Source organism: Lynx rufus, unplaced genomic scaffold (genome assembly GCF_022079265.1).
Source record: "Lynx rufus isolate CCGP_SWC_20201006 ecotype Redwood Valley unplaced genomic scaffold, mLynRuf1.p SCAF_5, whole genome shotgun sequence".
NCBI classification, from domain to species: Eukaryota; Metazoa; Chordata; class Mammalia; order Carnivora; family Felidae; genus Lynx; species Lynx rufus.
In genome coordinates this window covers 159002312-159019097 of record NW_025814867.1, presented here as the reverse complement: position 1 = coordinate 159019097, position 16786 = coordinate 159002312, and the positions used below count along the sequence as shown (strand labels likewise).

General features: G+C 41.4%; 1 protein-coding gene across 2 annotated transcripts in view; it reads right to left on the bottom strand.

Moving 5' to 3' along the window:
- Positions 1-16786, bottom strand: part of DIP2A (disco interacting protein 2 homolog A) — a 110486-nt gene that overhangs the window by 53574 nt on the left and 40126 nt on the right. For both annotated transcript variants that reach the window (XM_047098534.1, XM_047098536.1), the window contains exons 6-8: positions 13113-13241; positions 2652-2771; positions 1118-1315 (exon numbers count right to left, since the gene is read on the bottom strand). In XM_047098534.1, the coding sequence (XP_046954490.1) occupies positions 1118-1315; positions 2652-2771; positions 13113-13241 (447 nt within the window). The remainder of the gene's footprint in view (positions 1-1117; positions 1316-2651; positions 2772-13112; positions 13242-16786) is intronic.

Genomic DNA, 16786 nt, shown 5'->3' with positions numbered 1-16786 from the left:
ATGTATTTGAAACATACAAAGAAGAAAACGTTAGCAACCAAATAGAAAAATGAGCCAAAGATTTGGATAGTACATAAAAGAGAATATTCACATAGCCAATAAACATACAAAAAGCATCATTAGCCATCAGAGAAATGCAAATAAGTTAGCAATACAACTTGACAGGACAACACACCTCCAGGCAAGGCTAAAATGAAATACATAGACAATATCAAGTTGACAAGGATGGGGAGCAACTGAAAGTCCGCACAAACTGCCGGCTGGAGTGAAGGTCACTGCGGCCACGTTGGAAACCAGGTGACCGCATGTCCTAAAGCTGCACAAGGCTCCTCGTATGTGTACACATTCCCAGCACAAATGCCTGCACATGTTTCACCAACCAGACGCACCTAAGAATGTTCATAACAGCACTATACACAATAGCCCCAGTGGAAACAGTGCGGGTGTCCCTCAACCGTGGAGTACGGGCATAGTGGTGGCATGTTCATACACTAAAATAACATCCATCAATGAGAAGAGCTACAGCTTCACACCACATCAGGGCTGAGTCTCACATAATTCCACTGACATAAAACCGAGACACAAGCGAGGCAACGGTCACAGGCATGTGACAGTTCCCCGCCAGTGTGAGGATGCATGTGCTGGAAGGGACATGGGGGCTGGGGACCTGGAAATGCTCAGGAGCTGAGTGCTGGTTACAGGAGCATATCACTCCGTGAAAATGCATCAAGCCAGATGCTTATGATTTGTGTTACATAAAAACATAATACAGAACCAAAAGATGCCAAACACAAAAATACATACTGTATGATTCCATTTATACAAAGTTCAAAATTAGACAAAACTAAATTCCATTGTTCAGAGATGCATATATAGATGTGAACCTCAACACCAGAGCAGTGGCTGGTCACCATCGATCAGTGAGTAGTCCCCTCTGCTGGGAGGAAGGGGCAGTGGTCCAGGAGGGGCACCTGGAGTGACAGTTTTGACAGTGGTGTTGGTTTCTCAGGAATTGCTCTATCGTGTTCATGAAGCTGTATGTCTGTGCTGTATGACATGACACATGTAACATTTTTACAGCTAAGCCAGAGCCCAACTGCTTTCTGTTGACACTTGCCATAGGTAAGGGTGTAGATGGCCTTCCCAGCTGTGTCCAAGGCAGTCAGACAGGGGGCTTTGGGCTGTGTCGTGCCCCAGCGCTGCAAGGCAGCCAGCAGGGACGGTGGCCAGGCGGTCCCCACGGCCAGGGGCTCCCCTTTCAGCACTGCCGTCTGGCTTCCCTCAGGCTTTGGCTGATTTGGATCTGGTTGCTGCACTATAAGCAAAATCGAAATTTAATAATTAGCACTTCATAGAACCATCCACACATTCTGTTTTTAAGCATTCTCTCAAAAAAAAAAAAACAAAAAAAACAAAACACCAGTTGTAACAAGATTTCAATAATTTGTCCAGATTTCCTTATCATTATAATAGTCACAGGCCAACCGACCAAAAGACAGATGGAGATTCGTCCTGGACAATGATGGCCACTGGTGACTGTAACCCCCCAGGACAATCCCAGAATGGCAGCAGTGACGTTGAGGCTTTCACGGGGTTGTGGCCAACCCTGACGACATCTGAGAAGCAGGCACAGGTCCCACTTACAAAAGGACAAAAGTGAGCAGAGTCGCGTTTCAGTCTGCGCATGCAAACCACCCATCACCAGGTTGAAAGAGAAAATAAAGTAAAATCTCTTATGTTTCCAGTGGCTGTGTAGCCAACATTTGTCCACATGTAAGAAAGACTGCTCGGAACAGCATTTATACCACTGCGCTCTGCATCTGAAAGGTGTTATCTGATGACAAAGGGGAAAGCGATGCCCTAAAAGTTGTGTCTGACCCTCAGTGAGGAGACACCTGGTGGCGGCTGGCAGGGCAGACATTGCACAGCAGAGGCGAGGGGCAGAGGGGCGAGCTGGCCGTGCGCCCCGTGGCTCTTGACACATGAGCACACTTGCACCTTATACTAGGCTTTATTTCTGTCCCTTTTCTATAGGTTTATACTCCTTCCTATTTCTTGGTCATTTTCTTTTACAAATAAATCTATATTCTTTTTTCCTAAATGTATATCTCATTCATAAATGAGAGACTAAATTTCTGAAAACGGGCCAAAACTATGCCAAAAATACGCTTTTAAATCATGGGAAGACAAGTATTTCAGAATTAAAGTTTAAACAAAAAATGAAATAATGGGGGCACCCAGCTGGGTCAGTCAGTAGAGCGTGAAACTCTCAATCTCAGGGTTGAGTTCAAGCCCCATGTTGGGCATGGAGTCTACTTAAAAAAAAAAAAAATTGAAATAACGTAAATAAAATGAAACCTTAGGAGTATTCTTGTAACCAAGTACTAAGCACTGGATCAGAGGCATAGAAAAATCTTAAGTCCCTTAACTATGAGCAATGTGTTTTTTTCCCTGTTCAAATAAAGCCAGCAGTCACATGTGCTGCTGAATTCACCATGACACACACTGACCACAGGGGCTGGAAACAGAGGGAGGGTCATTTCGTTGTGTTGTAATGTCACAGTGTGACCTTGCATAACGCACATTTGCCCACAACCCTGGACATGACAGCCACCCCGTTCAGACACGAGAGCCAGCCCGAGATCTCTCACCTTCCAACAGCTCCTCAAAATCATCCACAAAGAACTCCTTCAGCGGAGGGCGCTTTGGCCTCTTCAGGGTATTGAGAAGCTGCTGGATTTTGGAGGACACTCTGCTGTTCACAGGGACACCTGCCAGGGGAAGAGGAGCAATGAGGCCAGAGGCTGCCATCCCTCCAGAGATAGGATGTGGAGACGGGGTCTAGTGACCAACTGCATGAACACATTGGAATTCATAAATCCAACCAAGCACTGGCCCCACCACGCAGCCACTTTGCAATTCATTAATTCATTCAACAAATATTTACTGAAGACCTTCTGGGGGCTAGAACTTTTTTTAAGCTAGTGATTTTCAAAGTGGTCCAGGGACCCTTTCAGGGGTTCATGAGGCTACTGCCCTTCCCTCCCTCCTCACAGCACACAGCAAGTCTTCCAGAAGCCCCACATCATGTGAGCCACAGCCGACTGAATGGGGACAAGGCGCAGGGCCCAGGTGCCTCCATCATGCTGGCTGCGAGGGAGACTGGCTGCACTGGAGAACAGGCCCGTTCTTCTCACCAAATCTCCATTTTAGAAATTCTTCCATAAATATGTGGTATTTATATGAAGATGTGATGAGTTTCCTAATGCTATTTTTGAATGGATTCATAAATATTTTTTAAATCTTTAGTTTTAACTTCTAATATGATAAATATCAGGAGATTTAAGCCACCCAAACTAAAAGTTCTTTGGTGTTCCTTAGTAATTATTAAGAAATGTTGTTCTGGGAGATGTAAAGCAGCAAAATGACAGATAAGAGTCTGTCCTCAGACAGCTCACCACCTGCTGGGTGAAAACAAGCAGAAATATATACACACGTAAGTGAACAAGAACAGTGGGCAGGTTGATAAGTGCTCTAAGGTTAACACAGCAGGTGATGGCCAAGGGCACCGGTCAACAGCACTGCCTGGGAGGACAGGTAAGCAGGGCCCCAAGCCTCAGACACACCCCGCTGTCCAAGGGCAAGCGCAGCAGCTGATGCCCTAACATCCTTCTACAGTATCCCCGTCCTCCAACCTGAAGCCAGCCAAGTTCTAGAACCAAGAACCGTACTTAGTCATTGCCTGTCTATTCTCCTTTGATCTGGAACATTTCTTAGTCCTTTAAGACTAATTCACATTTTGAAAGAATCCAGTTCTTTTGTTTTATTGAGTAGAACATTCCTCATTTTGAGTTTGCTTGAGGTTTTCTCATGATTCAATCCAGGTGCTGCATTCCTGGCTGAAATACTACCCAAATATCATGTCCAGATTATCCTCACAGGGACAGATTTTCATCACCCAAAACGCTGTCTGGGTTCTACACTGATTGTCACTATTTTCTCTTCTGCAACTAATATGCAGTGTGTGAGTAGGCACTTGAAGACCATACAAATATCCTAATCCTCATAGAATTTTCTCCCTGCATTTAACAGACATTGGATCATTCTTGCCAGAAGCAGGTTTTTACTGCAATGGTTGCAAAATTATTTTCCAACTTTAGCACCTCATTTAACTTTACCCATCAACACTCAGCATTCTGTCTGTTATCTATCATCTATCTATCTATCTATCTATCTATCTATCTACCTACCTATCTATCGTCAGGAGTGACTCATGCACTGCTCAAATGCTCTAAAGCATATGGTTCTTAACTATTTTGATGTACAAATTGTCCCAGACTTGGCCAGTGGGATCCTATGTGAGTTGACCTGTGACATGCCCCCATCATTTTTTAGTTTTTTTAAATGTTTATTTATTTATTTATTTATTTTTTTTTTATGTATATGAAATTTATTGACAAATTGGTTTCCATACAACACCCACTGCTCATCCCAAAAGGTGCCCTCCTCAATACCCATCACCCACCCTCCCCTCCCTCCCACCCCCCATCAACCCTCAGTTTGTTCTCAGTTTTTAAGAGTCTCTTATGCTTTGGCTCTCTCCCACTCTAATGTCTTTTTTTTTTTTTTTTTTTTTTCCCTTCCCCTCCCCCATGGGTTCCTGTTGAGTTTCTCAGGATCCACATAAGAGTGAAACCATATGGTATCTGTCTTTCTCTGTATGGCTTATTTCACTTAGCATTACACTCTCCAGTTCCATCCACTTTGCTACAAAAGGCCATATTTCATTTTTTCTCATTGCCACGTAGTATTCCATTGTGTATATAAACCACAATTTCTTTATCCATTCATCAGTTGATGGACATTTAGGCTCTTTCCATAATTTAAATGTTTATTTATTTTTGAGAGAGAGACAGACAGACAGAGTGTGAGCGGGGGAGGGCCAGAGAGAGGGAGACACAGAATTGGAAGTAAGCTCCAGGCTCTGAGCTGTCAGCACACAGCCTGACGTGGGGCTCTAACCATGAACCGTGAGAACATGACCTGAGCCGAAGCCGGACGCCCAACCGACTGAGCCACCCCTGCCCCCATCATTTTTTAAAGCACTGCCTTACACCCTGTCATAAGATGCCTCAGAGTCATCTTATGCTACCATGCTCCAGCCCTGAATTAGCTCTTTCTCTCAGAAGCCCTCATTCTCCTGTGTGGGAAAGATGTTGAAGATCAAGATCTGGCCGCTAGGTGTGCTCATTGCCACCACAGCGTCTGTGCCACTTTCGGAAGACAGAGCTAAAAAAGTACACTATGCATTCATAGTGTGTATTCATGGACACACGCGTGTATTCATGGACACTCGATGGCAATGTGCATGTGCACACAGAAAGCATAAATAGACACATATTTGAATCTCAGGAACAATGAATCCACACCAATACTTCCAATCCCAATCCACCCCACAGGTTCTTCTTGCCTTTCCCACTCATATTTGGACTTTCTTTCTTCCACAGTAAGAATCCTGGCTCCCAATAATATCAACACTTTTGCTCAATATTATCATGTATATAAAATAATTTCTAAGTTGCATAACCTATACTGCTACAAAAACAAACAAGCAAGAGTTCAAGATTTCGAGGCACCTGGGGGCTCAGTCTGTTGTGTCCGACTCTTGATTTTGACTCAGGTTGTGATCTCACGGTTCGTGGGTTTGAGCCCCACATCAGGCTCTGTGCTGACAATATGGAGCCTGCTTGGGATTCTCTCTTTCCCTTTCTTTCTCTGCCCTCCTGTCTCCCCCCCCAAAAAACTAAATAAATAAACTTAAAAAATTAAAACAAAAAACAAGATTTCTTTGCTGTTCACACCTAACTTTGTCCAAGACTGTGGGCGTATGGTCCGGTACGGTGTCACAGCTTACCTATTCTGCCTCTCTCTCTGTCACCCCCTTATACGTGGCTATGATACTTCACAGGAATATGACTGGGTTTATTTCTACTTGCTTTCAGTTTAAGGGGTTTTCCCCTCTTCCTATACTTCAAGTTTATGGTTTGAATTTTTTATTACACTAACAAACTACTAAAAGTCAAAACTATATTAAGACAAACTCAAAACAATGTCACTGAACTTTCACTCACCCACCCATCCCACCTCTGGCGGCGACCAGCTTCATTGCTTTCTGGTCTGTCCTTCCTGCGCCCCTTCTACACACATACAGGCTTTGCTGTGTTCCCTTGTTGCTCACACAAAAGGTGGCATACTAGAACCACTCTTTTACTTTTGGCTTTTCCACTTAACATCTCCTGGAAAAACACCTCATTCCAAGTCATAAAAAGCTTTCTCATTATTTCTGACAGCTGCATAGTACCCCACGATGTGAACATCCTAGGTTTATTCAACCAATTTGTGAGGCTTGGAGAGCTACATAGTTTCCAATACTGTGCAATTATAAGTACTGCTACAAAGAATTACTTTGTGCACATGGATTTCCTTAGTTTTGGAAATGTGTGTTCAGAGTAAATTCCTACATTGGCCCTGCTGGATCCAAATATATATATTTTACCAATTACTATTCCAAAGAGGTTTAACTATTTTGCATTCCCACCAACAGTGTATTTCTGTAATTATAAAAAAAGCTGAACATGATGTTCAAGAGCTATTTTTAGATCTTATGAATTGGCTGTGCATATTTTTTGCCCATTTTCCTATACTAGGAGTTGGCAAACTTTTCTTAAAGAGCTAGATAGGAAACACTCTGGGCAGTGGGCACAGTCTTGGTTGCAATTACCCTACTCTGCAATTCTGGGGCAAAAGCAGCACAGATGACATGGGAATGGGTGGGCATGGCCATGTCCCAATAAAACTTTATTTGCAAAAGCAGAATGCCAGTATATGCCATAGTTTGCAGACTGGCAATTCATAGAATTTGGGGTCTTTTCCTCCTATTTTTAAGAGTCTGTTTGATATTAGAAACATCAGACCTTTACCTATCACACACACTCTAAATAGTTACTCCTAGTTTGTCAATTCTTCTTGTGACTCTCTATGGGGATATTTTCTTTTTTTTCTTTTTTTCTCTTTATGGGGATATTTTTGTTAAGAATTTTTTTTAGTTTCAGGCCGTCTGGGTGGCTCAGTTGGTTGTGCCTAACTCTTGATTTTGGCTCAGGTCATAATCTCATGGTTTGTGGGTTTGAGCCCTGTGTCGGGCTCTGTGCTGACAGCTCAGAACCTGAAGCCTGCTTGGGATTCTCCCTCTCTGTCCCTCGCCTGCTCATACATGTGCTCTCTCACTCAAAAAAAAGGCAAATCAAATCCGTAATACAGAAAAAATTATGCATGATAACCAAGTAGGGTTTATCCTGAGACTATAACTTTGGTTTAACATTCAAAAATAAAATTAAATTTAGAAAGCCTTTACTTATAACCAGGTTAAAGAAAATTCAGCAATTTTAATCCTTTTATTCTTCATTTCTTATGTTTAGATATCTGATTCTTTTTGAGTTTTGCCTTTTCAGTGGTGTGGGGAAAGAATCTAAGTTTAACTTTTCCCAACTAGCTTTCCAATGGCCCCAATAACATTTACTAAAAATACAATCTTTGCCATATTAAGGCGGTATAATATTATGTGAAGGCATACAGTGATGAGGTAAAGATGTATATTGTAAGTCACAGAGTAACCACTGGGGGAAAAAAAAGGAGACACAGAGAGAGAGAGAGAAAGAAAGAGAGGGAGAGAGAGAGAGAGAAAATAGAATATAAAATAGAATATAAACCAAAAGAAATCAGGAAAGGGAGTGAAATTAACAGATGTGTGAAACAGAAAATAGAGCAGGATCATAGATTTAAACCCAACCAAATAGCTCATTAAAACTGACTATAAATGGTCCAAAGACTCCAATGAAGTAAATGGCTACCTGCTAAAAGAAAGTATAAGAATGAATAAAATACTAATTATAAGAAATACATTTTAATTTAAAAGACCTAGGTAGGGTAAAAAGATAAAAAGATTTGTCGTGTAACTAATAATCATAAAATAGCTGAAGGCAACCATAATAATAACAAAGAAAATTTCAGAATAATAAATATCACTAAGGATCATTTTGTAATGATAAAGCAGCCAATTCATCAAGACATAACAATTTTAAATATGTATACACATAATAACAGAACTTCAAAATACACAAAACACAAAGTGACAGATCTAAAAGAACAGACAAATCCACAATTATAGTTGGAAATTCAATACCCCTCTCAGCAAAATATAGAAAAAGTATGCAGAAAATCAGTAAGGCTAGAGAAGACTCAAACTAAAGTATCAACCAACTGGATGTAATATTCATTCACAGAAAAGCTACCCAACAACATTATTTTCAAGTAGAACACTCACAGAAACAGACCATGTGCTAGGCCATTAAAAAGTTTCAAGGGGCGCCTGAGTAGCTCAGTCAGTTAAGCATCCGACTTCAGCTCAGGTCACGATCTTGTGGTTCATGAATTCGAGTCCCGCGTCAGGCTCTGACAGCTCAGAGCCTGGAGCCTGTTTCAGATTTTGTCTCCTTCTCTCTCTGCCCCTCCCCTGCTCATTCTCTCTCTCTCTCTCAAAAATAAATAGAACATTAAAAAAGTTTTAAAAATTTTCAATATATTTAGAAGGAGTTGAATTATATAGTATATATAAGAGAAATATACCTGCAATATTTGCAAATCTGTTGAAATTAAACAACATACTTCTAAATAAATCATGGGCCAAAATGGAAAGCATGAGAGAAAATAAAAAATATCTAGAATTGAATTTTTAAAAGGAAAAGAACATATCAAAATATGTGGGATACTAAAACAGCTCTTAGAAGGATATTTAAAGCTTTAAATACTTTCATTAAGAAACAAGAAAGGTCTAAATTCAATGATCTAAGTTTCTACCTCAAGGAATGAAAAAAGGGAAAGCAAAGTAAACTGAAAATAAGTAGGAAAAAGGAAGGAAAAAATACAAGATTAGAAATAAACACAATAGAAAAAAATAATTAAACCCAAACCAGTTCTTTGAAAGATAAATAAAATTCAATGAACTTTTTAGCTACAATGATCAAGATAGAAAGACAGAAAACACTAGGGCGTCTGTCTGGCTCAGTTGGTACAGCATGCTACTTTCAATCTCAAGGTCATGAGTTCAAACTCTACAATGGGCATGGGGCCTACTTAAAAAAGAGAAAGAGAGAGAAAAGACACTAATTACTACTACCAGAAATAAAAGAGGGGATAGCACCACCAATTCATGTACATCAGAGGATAATGAAGGAATATCATGAACGAATTATGCCTAAATTAGAAAGTACAGATGAAATGAACAAATTCTCTCAAAGACACAAAACTGACTCAAGAATAGAAAAATTCACGTTCTCTGATTAGAAAGCAGAAGAGGAAGGAACATTTCTCAATCCATTTTGAGATGAGCATTATCCTGATACCAAGAGCAGACAAAGATATTACAAGAAAAAATAAAACCAAAACTACAGGCTACTATGTATCTTGAACACAGACACAAAATCCTTAAAAACAAATATTAGCAAATCAGGGTGTCTGGGTGGCTTGGTCGGTTAAACGTATGACTCTTGATTTTGGCTCAGGTCATGATCTCACAGTTTATGAGACTGAGCCTCGCACTGGGCTCTGCGCTGACAGCATGGAGCCTGCTTGGATTCTCTCTCTTTCTCTGTCCCTCCCCCACTCACACACATGCTCTTTCACTCAAAAAAAAATTTTTTTTAAATGTTAGCAAATCAAATCCTGAATATAGAAAAAATATGCATGATAACCAAGTAGGGTTTATCCTAAGAATATAACTTTGGTTTAACATTCAAAAATCAATGAAATTTACTACATTAATGAAATTTACTACAAACTACAAAAGAAAAACCACACATGAGTTTAATAGATGAAAATAAAATCATTTAACTAAAGCCATGATAAAAATTTTCAGGAAATCAGGAAAAAAAGGGAGCTTCCTAATGAAGAGCACCCACAGCTAACATCATAATTCAAACATGAAAAAGTGGATGCCTTCCCCCCACAGTTGGAAACAAGGCAAGTCACATCCACTTTCAACATCTCTTATTGACACAACTGGAAATCTTACACACATTGCAATATAGCCAGAAAAATAAATGTTCCTAAAGACAAAAAATTTGCAAAGAAAAGTAAAAATCTATTCATAGACAAAATGGTCAAACATATAGAATCTTAAGGAATCTACCAAAAAAATTACTGGAACTAATAAAAGGACAACATACAAAAACCAAATGCATTTCTATAGACTAGTAATAAACAACTGAAAAAAATTTAAAATACTATTTATAATAGGGTCCAAAATACTATTTGGGAATAATCTTAACAAAATAGGTACAATACCTGTATAATGAAGGCTACAAAACAATGCTGGAAAAGTTTTTAAGAGCCAAATAAATGGAGAGATATATTGTATTTATCAACTGAAATATATACTATTAAGATTCCAATTCTCTCTGAAGTGATCTACGGTCAGTAAAATATCAGTCAAAATCCTTCAGGCATTTTGGTAGAAACAAACAAACAGATTTAAAAATATATATTCAAATGCAAAGGAGCTGAAATAGCCAAAGCAAATTTTAAAATGAAAAGCAGAGTTTGAAGACAAACTGCATGATATCAAGCTTTGTTATAAAAGCACAGTAACCATGATGGTGTGGTACTGGCGTAAGGATGGACAAACACAGCCACAGGGCAGGAAAGACAGCCAGGAACAGATCTCTCTCAGATATGGTCTACCGATTCTCATTAAAGACGCAAAGGAGCTCAGTGGGGAAAGACTGGGCTTTAGAACAAACAAGGCCAGAACACTGGACACCCACATGCAAACGCGGGAACTCTGACTCATACCTTGTACTTAGACTAAAAGTAACTCAAAATGGATCATAGATCTACATGTAAAACCTAAAGCTATAAAATTCTAGGAGAAAACATAGAAAACCTTTATGACTTTGGGTTAGGAAAATATATCTTAGATATGACATAAAAGTAGGATCTATAAAAGAAAACACAGGTAAACTGGACTTCATAAAAATTAGTAACTTCTACTCTTTGAGAGTCACTGTTAAGAGAATGAAAAAAAAAAAAAAGCCATAGGCTGCGAGAAAATCCAAAGTATATACCTGATAAAGAACTTGAATCCAGAACATATAAAGAATTCTCGGAACTTACTAAGAAAACATCACATTAAAAAAAATAAGCAAAAGATCTGAACAGACGCTTCTAAAAAGACACACAGATGGCAAACAAACACATGAAGAGATGCCCCACTTCCTCAGTGTTTAGGGAGATGCTAATGAACACTACAAGCAGACACCTCCACACACCTGGAAGGGTGGTTAAGATTAACAAGCCAAGAATCCCAGGGGCAGGCAAAGATGTAGCGGAGCCAGAAGTCTCATCACCCGTGATGGGAATGTGAAATGGTACAACCACTTTGGAAATCCGTTTGGCAATTTCTTAGAAAGTTAAGCATATGATCCAGTCATTCTATTCCTAAGTATTGACCCAAAACAAATGAAAGCATACTTCTACACAAAAACTTGTATAAGAATATTCATAGCAGCTTTATTTGTAATAGCCAGAAACTGGAGGCAACCCAAATATCCATCAATAGGTGGACAGATAAAGTGTGGTACATCCGTGAAATGAAACACTACTTATCAGTAAAAGGAACGAACTACTGAAACATCCAAGAACATGAATGGATCTCAAAATACTTATGTAGAGTAGCAGAAGCCACATAACAAAGAGTAAAAACTGCATGATTCTATTTCTGTAAAATTCCAGAAAATGCAAATTAATTTATAGTGTCAGAAAATAAATCAGTGTTGCCGAAAGCATGGGGGAAGCCAAAATGGGTAGAAGGGAGGTATTACAAAGGGACACAAGGAAACTTTTAGGAATGCTGGGTGTATGTGTTCACTATCTTGATCACAAGAATGGTTTCACAGGTATACATACATCTTAAAACACAAAATTAGGGATGCCTGGGTGGCTCAGTCGATTAAGCGTCCAACTCTTGATCCCAGTACAGGTCGTGATCACAATTTGTGAGTCTGAGCCCCATGTTGGGCTCTGCACTGACAGCATGGAGTCTACTTGGGATTCTCTCTCTCCCTCTCTCTCTGCCCCTTCCCCACCTCATTCTCTCTCTCCCTCTGTCTCTCTCCCTCTGTCTCTCTCTCCCCCAACTCGAAATAAATAAACTTAAAAAAAATTTTTTAATAGTAAAACTTATAAAATTGCATGCTTCAAATATGTGCAGTTGATCACATGTCAGTTATAACTCAACTAAGCTCTTGAACTTTTAAAAAATATAATCAAATAAAAAAAATCTACGTAACCAATAGCCGGCTTCATGTTGACTCAGTATTTTCCTGTTGCATCTGGATAAGGAGGTAAAAGACCTTGACAAAATTTGATCTGCCACTTAGGAGTATCCAAACACACATTAAAGCCTTAGATCTAAGATCGTCTGAAGTTTCCTGCAATCCAAATCTGATACATTGGGGAAAAAAAAACCTTCACATGATTTGGATAAAAGACACTGGAAACTATTTCAAAAGGAAATGGTATAAATGAGGACGCTGTGAAGATCAAGGCCTTTCCGGCCTGCACGTCTGAAACCCTGACTGCTGCTGTGCCCATTTCTCAGACTGTGCACACAGGGGGCACAGGCACTGGTGTGTCAGGGGCAGGGTGCTCTCACACTAAGGCCACACGGAGTCCAACAAAGAGGCTGCCCACGGTCTCTCGTTTTCCTCCTGTTTTATAGACCCAAACTCCTTGTGGATCCAGTTTAAATGTGGAGGTTTTCTACTTCCTACTCTTCTTCCCTCTCTGCCCAATTCCAGGGACTCACGACTATTTCTCCCCATGATGCTCCCTGTAATCACAGCCACCACACACACTGGCCTCAGTTCACACGTGCTGAAGGACTGTAACTAGTGGCTGGCTCAAGCTTGCTTAAGCAAATTCACTAAAGCGAGGCTCACTCCCTGAAGAGAAAGACTGTGCTCTGCTGTCCACAGGAGAAAGAGAGGCGTGCTCACCACCCGCAGTTTCCAGGACGCTGCCGCTGTAGCCCCGAGGGACGCCTCTCACAGAAGCCAGCTGCGGACGCTCACAGTGCGGAAGCTCCACAAGACCCGTGGTGACATCAGGAGGGGCAGAGTGCAGATCTGCTTTGGAAAAACAAACCCCAAATAAAAGTGGCTATTGATTCGAAAGTGTATTGAGTTGCTCTTTAAACCGCAGTGAACTAAAGCTTCACTAGCTGAGCTCAAAGCAAGGAATGTGGTATTCTGATTAATTTTGTTTTTTTCTGGTTGACTAAGACAAAACGGGACCCTGTGAACTCTGAGCTCCCAGACGTGGCCCATGGAAGGCTGTGTCACGTGGGCTGCTGGGTTCTCAAAGGGATCACGGCCAGAACCCCCGACGACAGTGCTCTGACAGGGCAGGTGAGACTGCCTTTCACAGGACTGAGTTAGTTAGAAATTTCAGTGAAGCAGAAACACATTTCAAATCAATTGTCATTGGATCATTTTTGTTGTATTATGAAAAAAATAGCCAGGTTCCAAAACCTATCCCCAACTCCCCCAAAAAGTATGTTGGATGCCACAAAGACACAAGACCTTTACAGGCTCCAAAGAATAAGCCTACAAAGATAAAAATTATCCCCTGCCAGATCAACACATTTCACTATTAGGAGACTTCAGTCAAGTTCTCAGAGCAGAAGGTGTTAACATCATGGTTAAAGACAAATGACATTAAACTGCAGAAATGTTTAAAATCACTCCTTCTATTGTCTGAACGCACATTTTGGGGTTAAATCTTTATCATATGACACATGTATCTGTCGGAACCCTGGCTGACTACGGGCTGCTGAGGCGTGAGCGTGAGTGTGGCACCTGCGCTAGGGCCATCGGGACAGACACGCGGTCCATTTGGGCTTGTAACGCATGCTCCTGCGACCGCAGGCCCCACTCTGGTGCTTCTGACGTCTCAATTCCTACCGCTTACCTATCACTTCATTTCCCAGGCAGAATGCAAACTAAAATCTTTTTTTAAATATATAGAAAGATGAAATTATATGGAAACAAAACCCAAACTCACTATTTACACAGCAGAAAACACCATTTGGAAAAATCTAATTTAATGAAAGAGTTGTCACAACCCTTGAAAAAGCATGATGTTGATGAAATTAGCATTTTAAAGTTTGCCTATCACAAAGTTCTTTCCATGTAAAAAGAAATTTCCCTACCCTTCCATGTCTAGCAAAAAGAATAAATGATTCTAACAATATTCATGAAGAAAGGCATTAATGGTAATCTCAACTACAAAGCAGTTGTAAAATCGCTACATAAAAAGAAACAAACATTCAAAATAAAAATCAACTACTATAGTGGCGCCTGGGTGACTCAGTCGGCTGAGCGTCGGACTTCGGCTCAGTTCACGATCTCACGGCCTGTGTGAGTTCCAGCCCCGCGTCAGGCTCTGTGCGGACAGCTGGGAGCCTGGACCCTGCTTCAGATTCTGTGTCTCCCTCTCTCTCTGCCCCTCCCCTGCTCGTGCTGTCTCTCTCTCTCTCTCTCTCTCTCTCAAAAATAAACATTAACAAAATTTTTTTTAAATGAACTACCACAACTGGAAATATTACTTCTAAATATAGGTATTTATAGCTGTGCCCCAATGTTTTATGGATTTGACTTCCTTACTCTAAAATTGAAGATGATATATTTTTACAAATTACCTTAACTTAATATATTGTCCCTCAAATTTTTTTTACCTAATACATTCTTCTTCTTTTTGTATCACTTTCCTTAGCCCAACTGAAGAATTCTCCAGTGCTAAAAACTAAAAGGATGATTTTTGTAATAAGGAGAGGGAAGGTAAGTATTTTCAGATTTAGGAACTCAAGTCAGCTATATCCAGTGAACATTTAGCATATGAAGGCTATAATCCGCAGTTAAGATTTTTAAAATTTATAAGAATTGATCACATAATGTACATGAGAGGCCATGTGAATGGGATGGGAGAAAAGAGGGTCGCAGCCACACCTGCCGAAGCCAGGGGTCCTCCATCCACAGCCGTAACACATCTCTGCAGAAACCTTCACACCTGGGCCTTTCACAGAACACACACTCCTTACAGCTAAGTGCTTTGTTAAAAGACCCCACACAACCGCGGGGAAGTCAAGGGCTGCCCAGTTACACACTGTGAACTGTGGCCAGTTTCTCATGCTAGATACGCTTTTATCTCCAACCCACCAGGAAGCAGGGTTTCCAACAGCTCGGCAATGGCTAATACAGTTTTACCTTCCTACACCATCTCACGGAGAACAGAGATCAGGTAGCAGAAATAAGATGAAAGAACATTCAAAAACTACTGTTTTTCTCACACTGGAGATATCTGTGTATTTCCAATAAGTCAAAGCACTGTGACAGAGAAAAAAACGTATCCGTGCGAAAGCTGTTTTATAAGCTATCCCCTGAAAACCTGCCTGAGGAAGGGTGAGCAGTGAGCACTAGGCCTCCACAGGGCGTCTAGGAGAGCTGCAGGAACAGCCGGGGCCGGCTGTTTCCCAAAGGGGCCTTTTCTGGAGCCCCAGCTGCTGCCACCCAGCGACCTCAGCAGCCGCCTCCCTGTGTGCCGGAAGCAGGATGAGGTGTCGTGGGTTCTCATGGAAGGCTACGTCACGGTTATAAGACACAAGCTCAACAGAAATGTGCAGGTTTCCTGCACTGATGCAACAAATAAGAAGTGAAGAGCGTCGGTGATGTGTCCACCGATGATGCTGAGATGCCATCCAATTTACTCCCAGCCCAGCCCAATGACCAAGACTTCACACCAAGGCAGCTCAGGCTCTGAGCCCACACCTGCTGGAAGGGGAGGGGGGTGGCTGTTCAGCCTACAGGACCCCACCGACAACAGCAGCCTATCATGGGTGCATGGCTGCTGCACCATTCCAGTTTTAGCAGAACAGCCAACGGCAAAGAAAATGAATAGGAATCAAGAAAACTTTATCAGCCCTGGCTTCACCGCTAGGCCAGCTGTGTGAGCCCAGGCAAGTTACAATCTTTCTGTCTTCCTTCCATATCTGGAAAAGAGGGGGGCTGAGAAGGGTTGAGAAGTTAACTGCGACAATACTGACGGCACCACGTGAGGAATATACTGTTGTTAAGGTACGAGCTGCGCATGCCAGCTCACATCCAACCAACCATGCTAATGTCGTTGTCTAGAAAACAGGGTTTCAAATGAGGAAAGGTCTGCAATTGTTCCTTTCTGAGATTTATGTAATTGAAAGACTTGGATGACTTAGAAAAGATCTACACATCTGTATGATTTAGCTTTGCCTGACCTCTCTTTTCAGGTTGAGGGGCTAAGTTGGTATGCGGAGGAAGAAAGGCCAGACCGTGATCGCAGCCCCGGGCCCCTGCCCCAGAGGCAACTGACGGCTCCACAGCTGTGCACACAAGGCAAAGAGCAAAGGCAGAGACAATGTAGTGGCAGGGGGCTAAGGGTGGCTATCAGGAACAAGTATAAGGACCATCCACCCTACACCTGCCAAAAGGTGGAGACACGACGTCAAGAAACACCGCCACCTCTGGGACCTGTGGGGAAGCCAAAGCACCACAGGGTCTGGGATCACCAAACCACAGAAGCATCAAGAACGACTTTTGTTACCAAAAAGACATTTCCAGATGAAAAAGAGAAGGTGGGT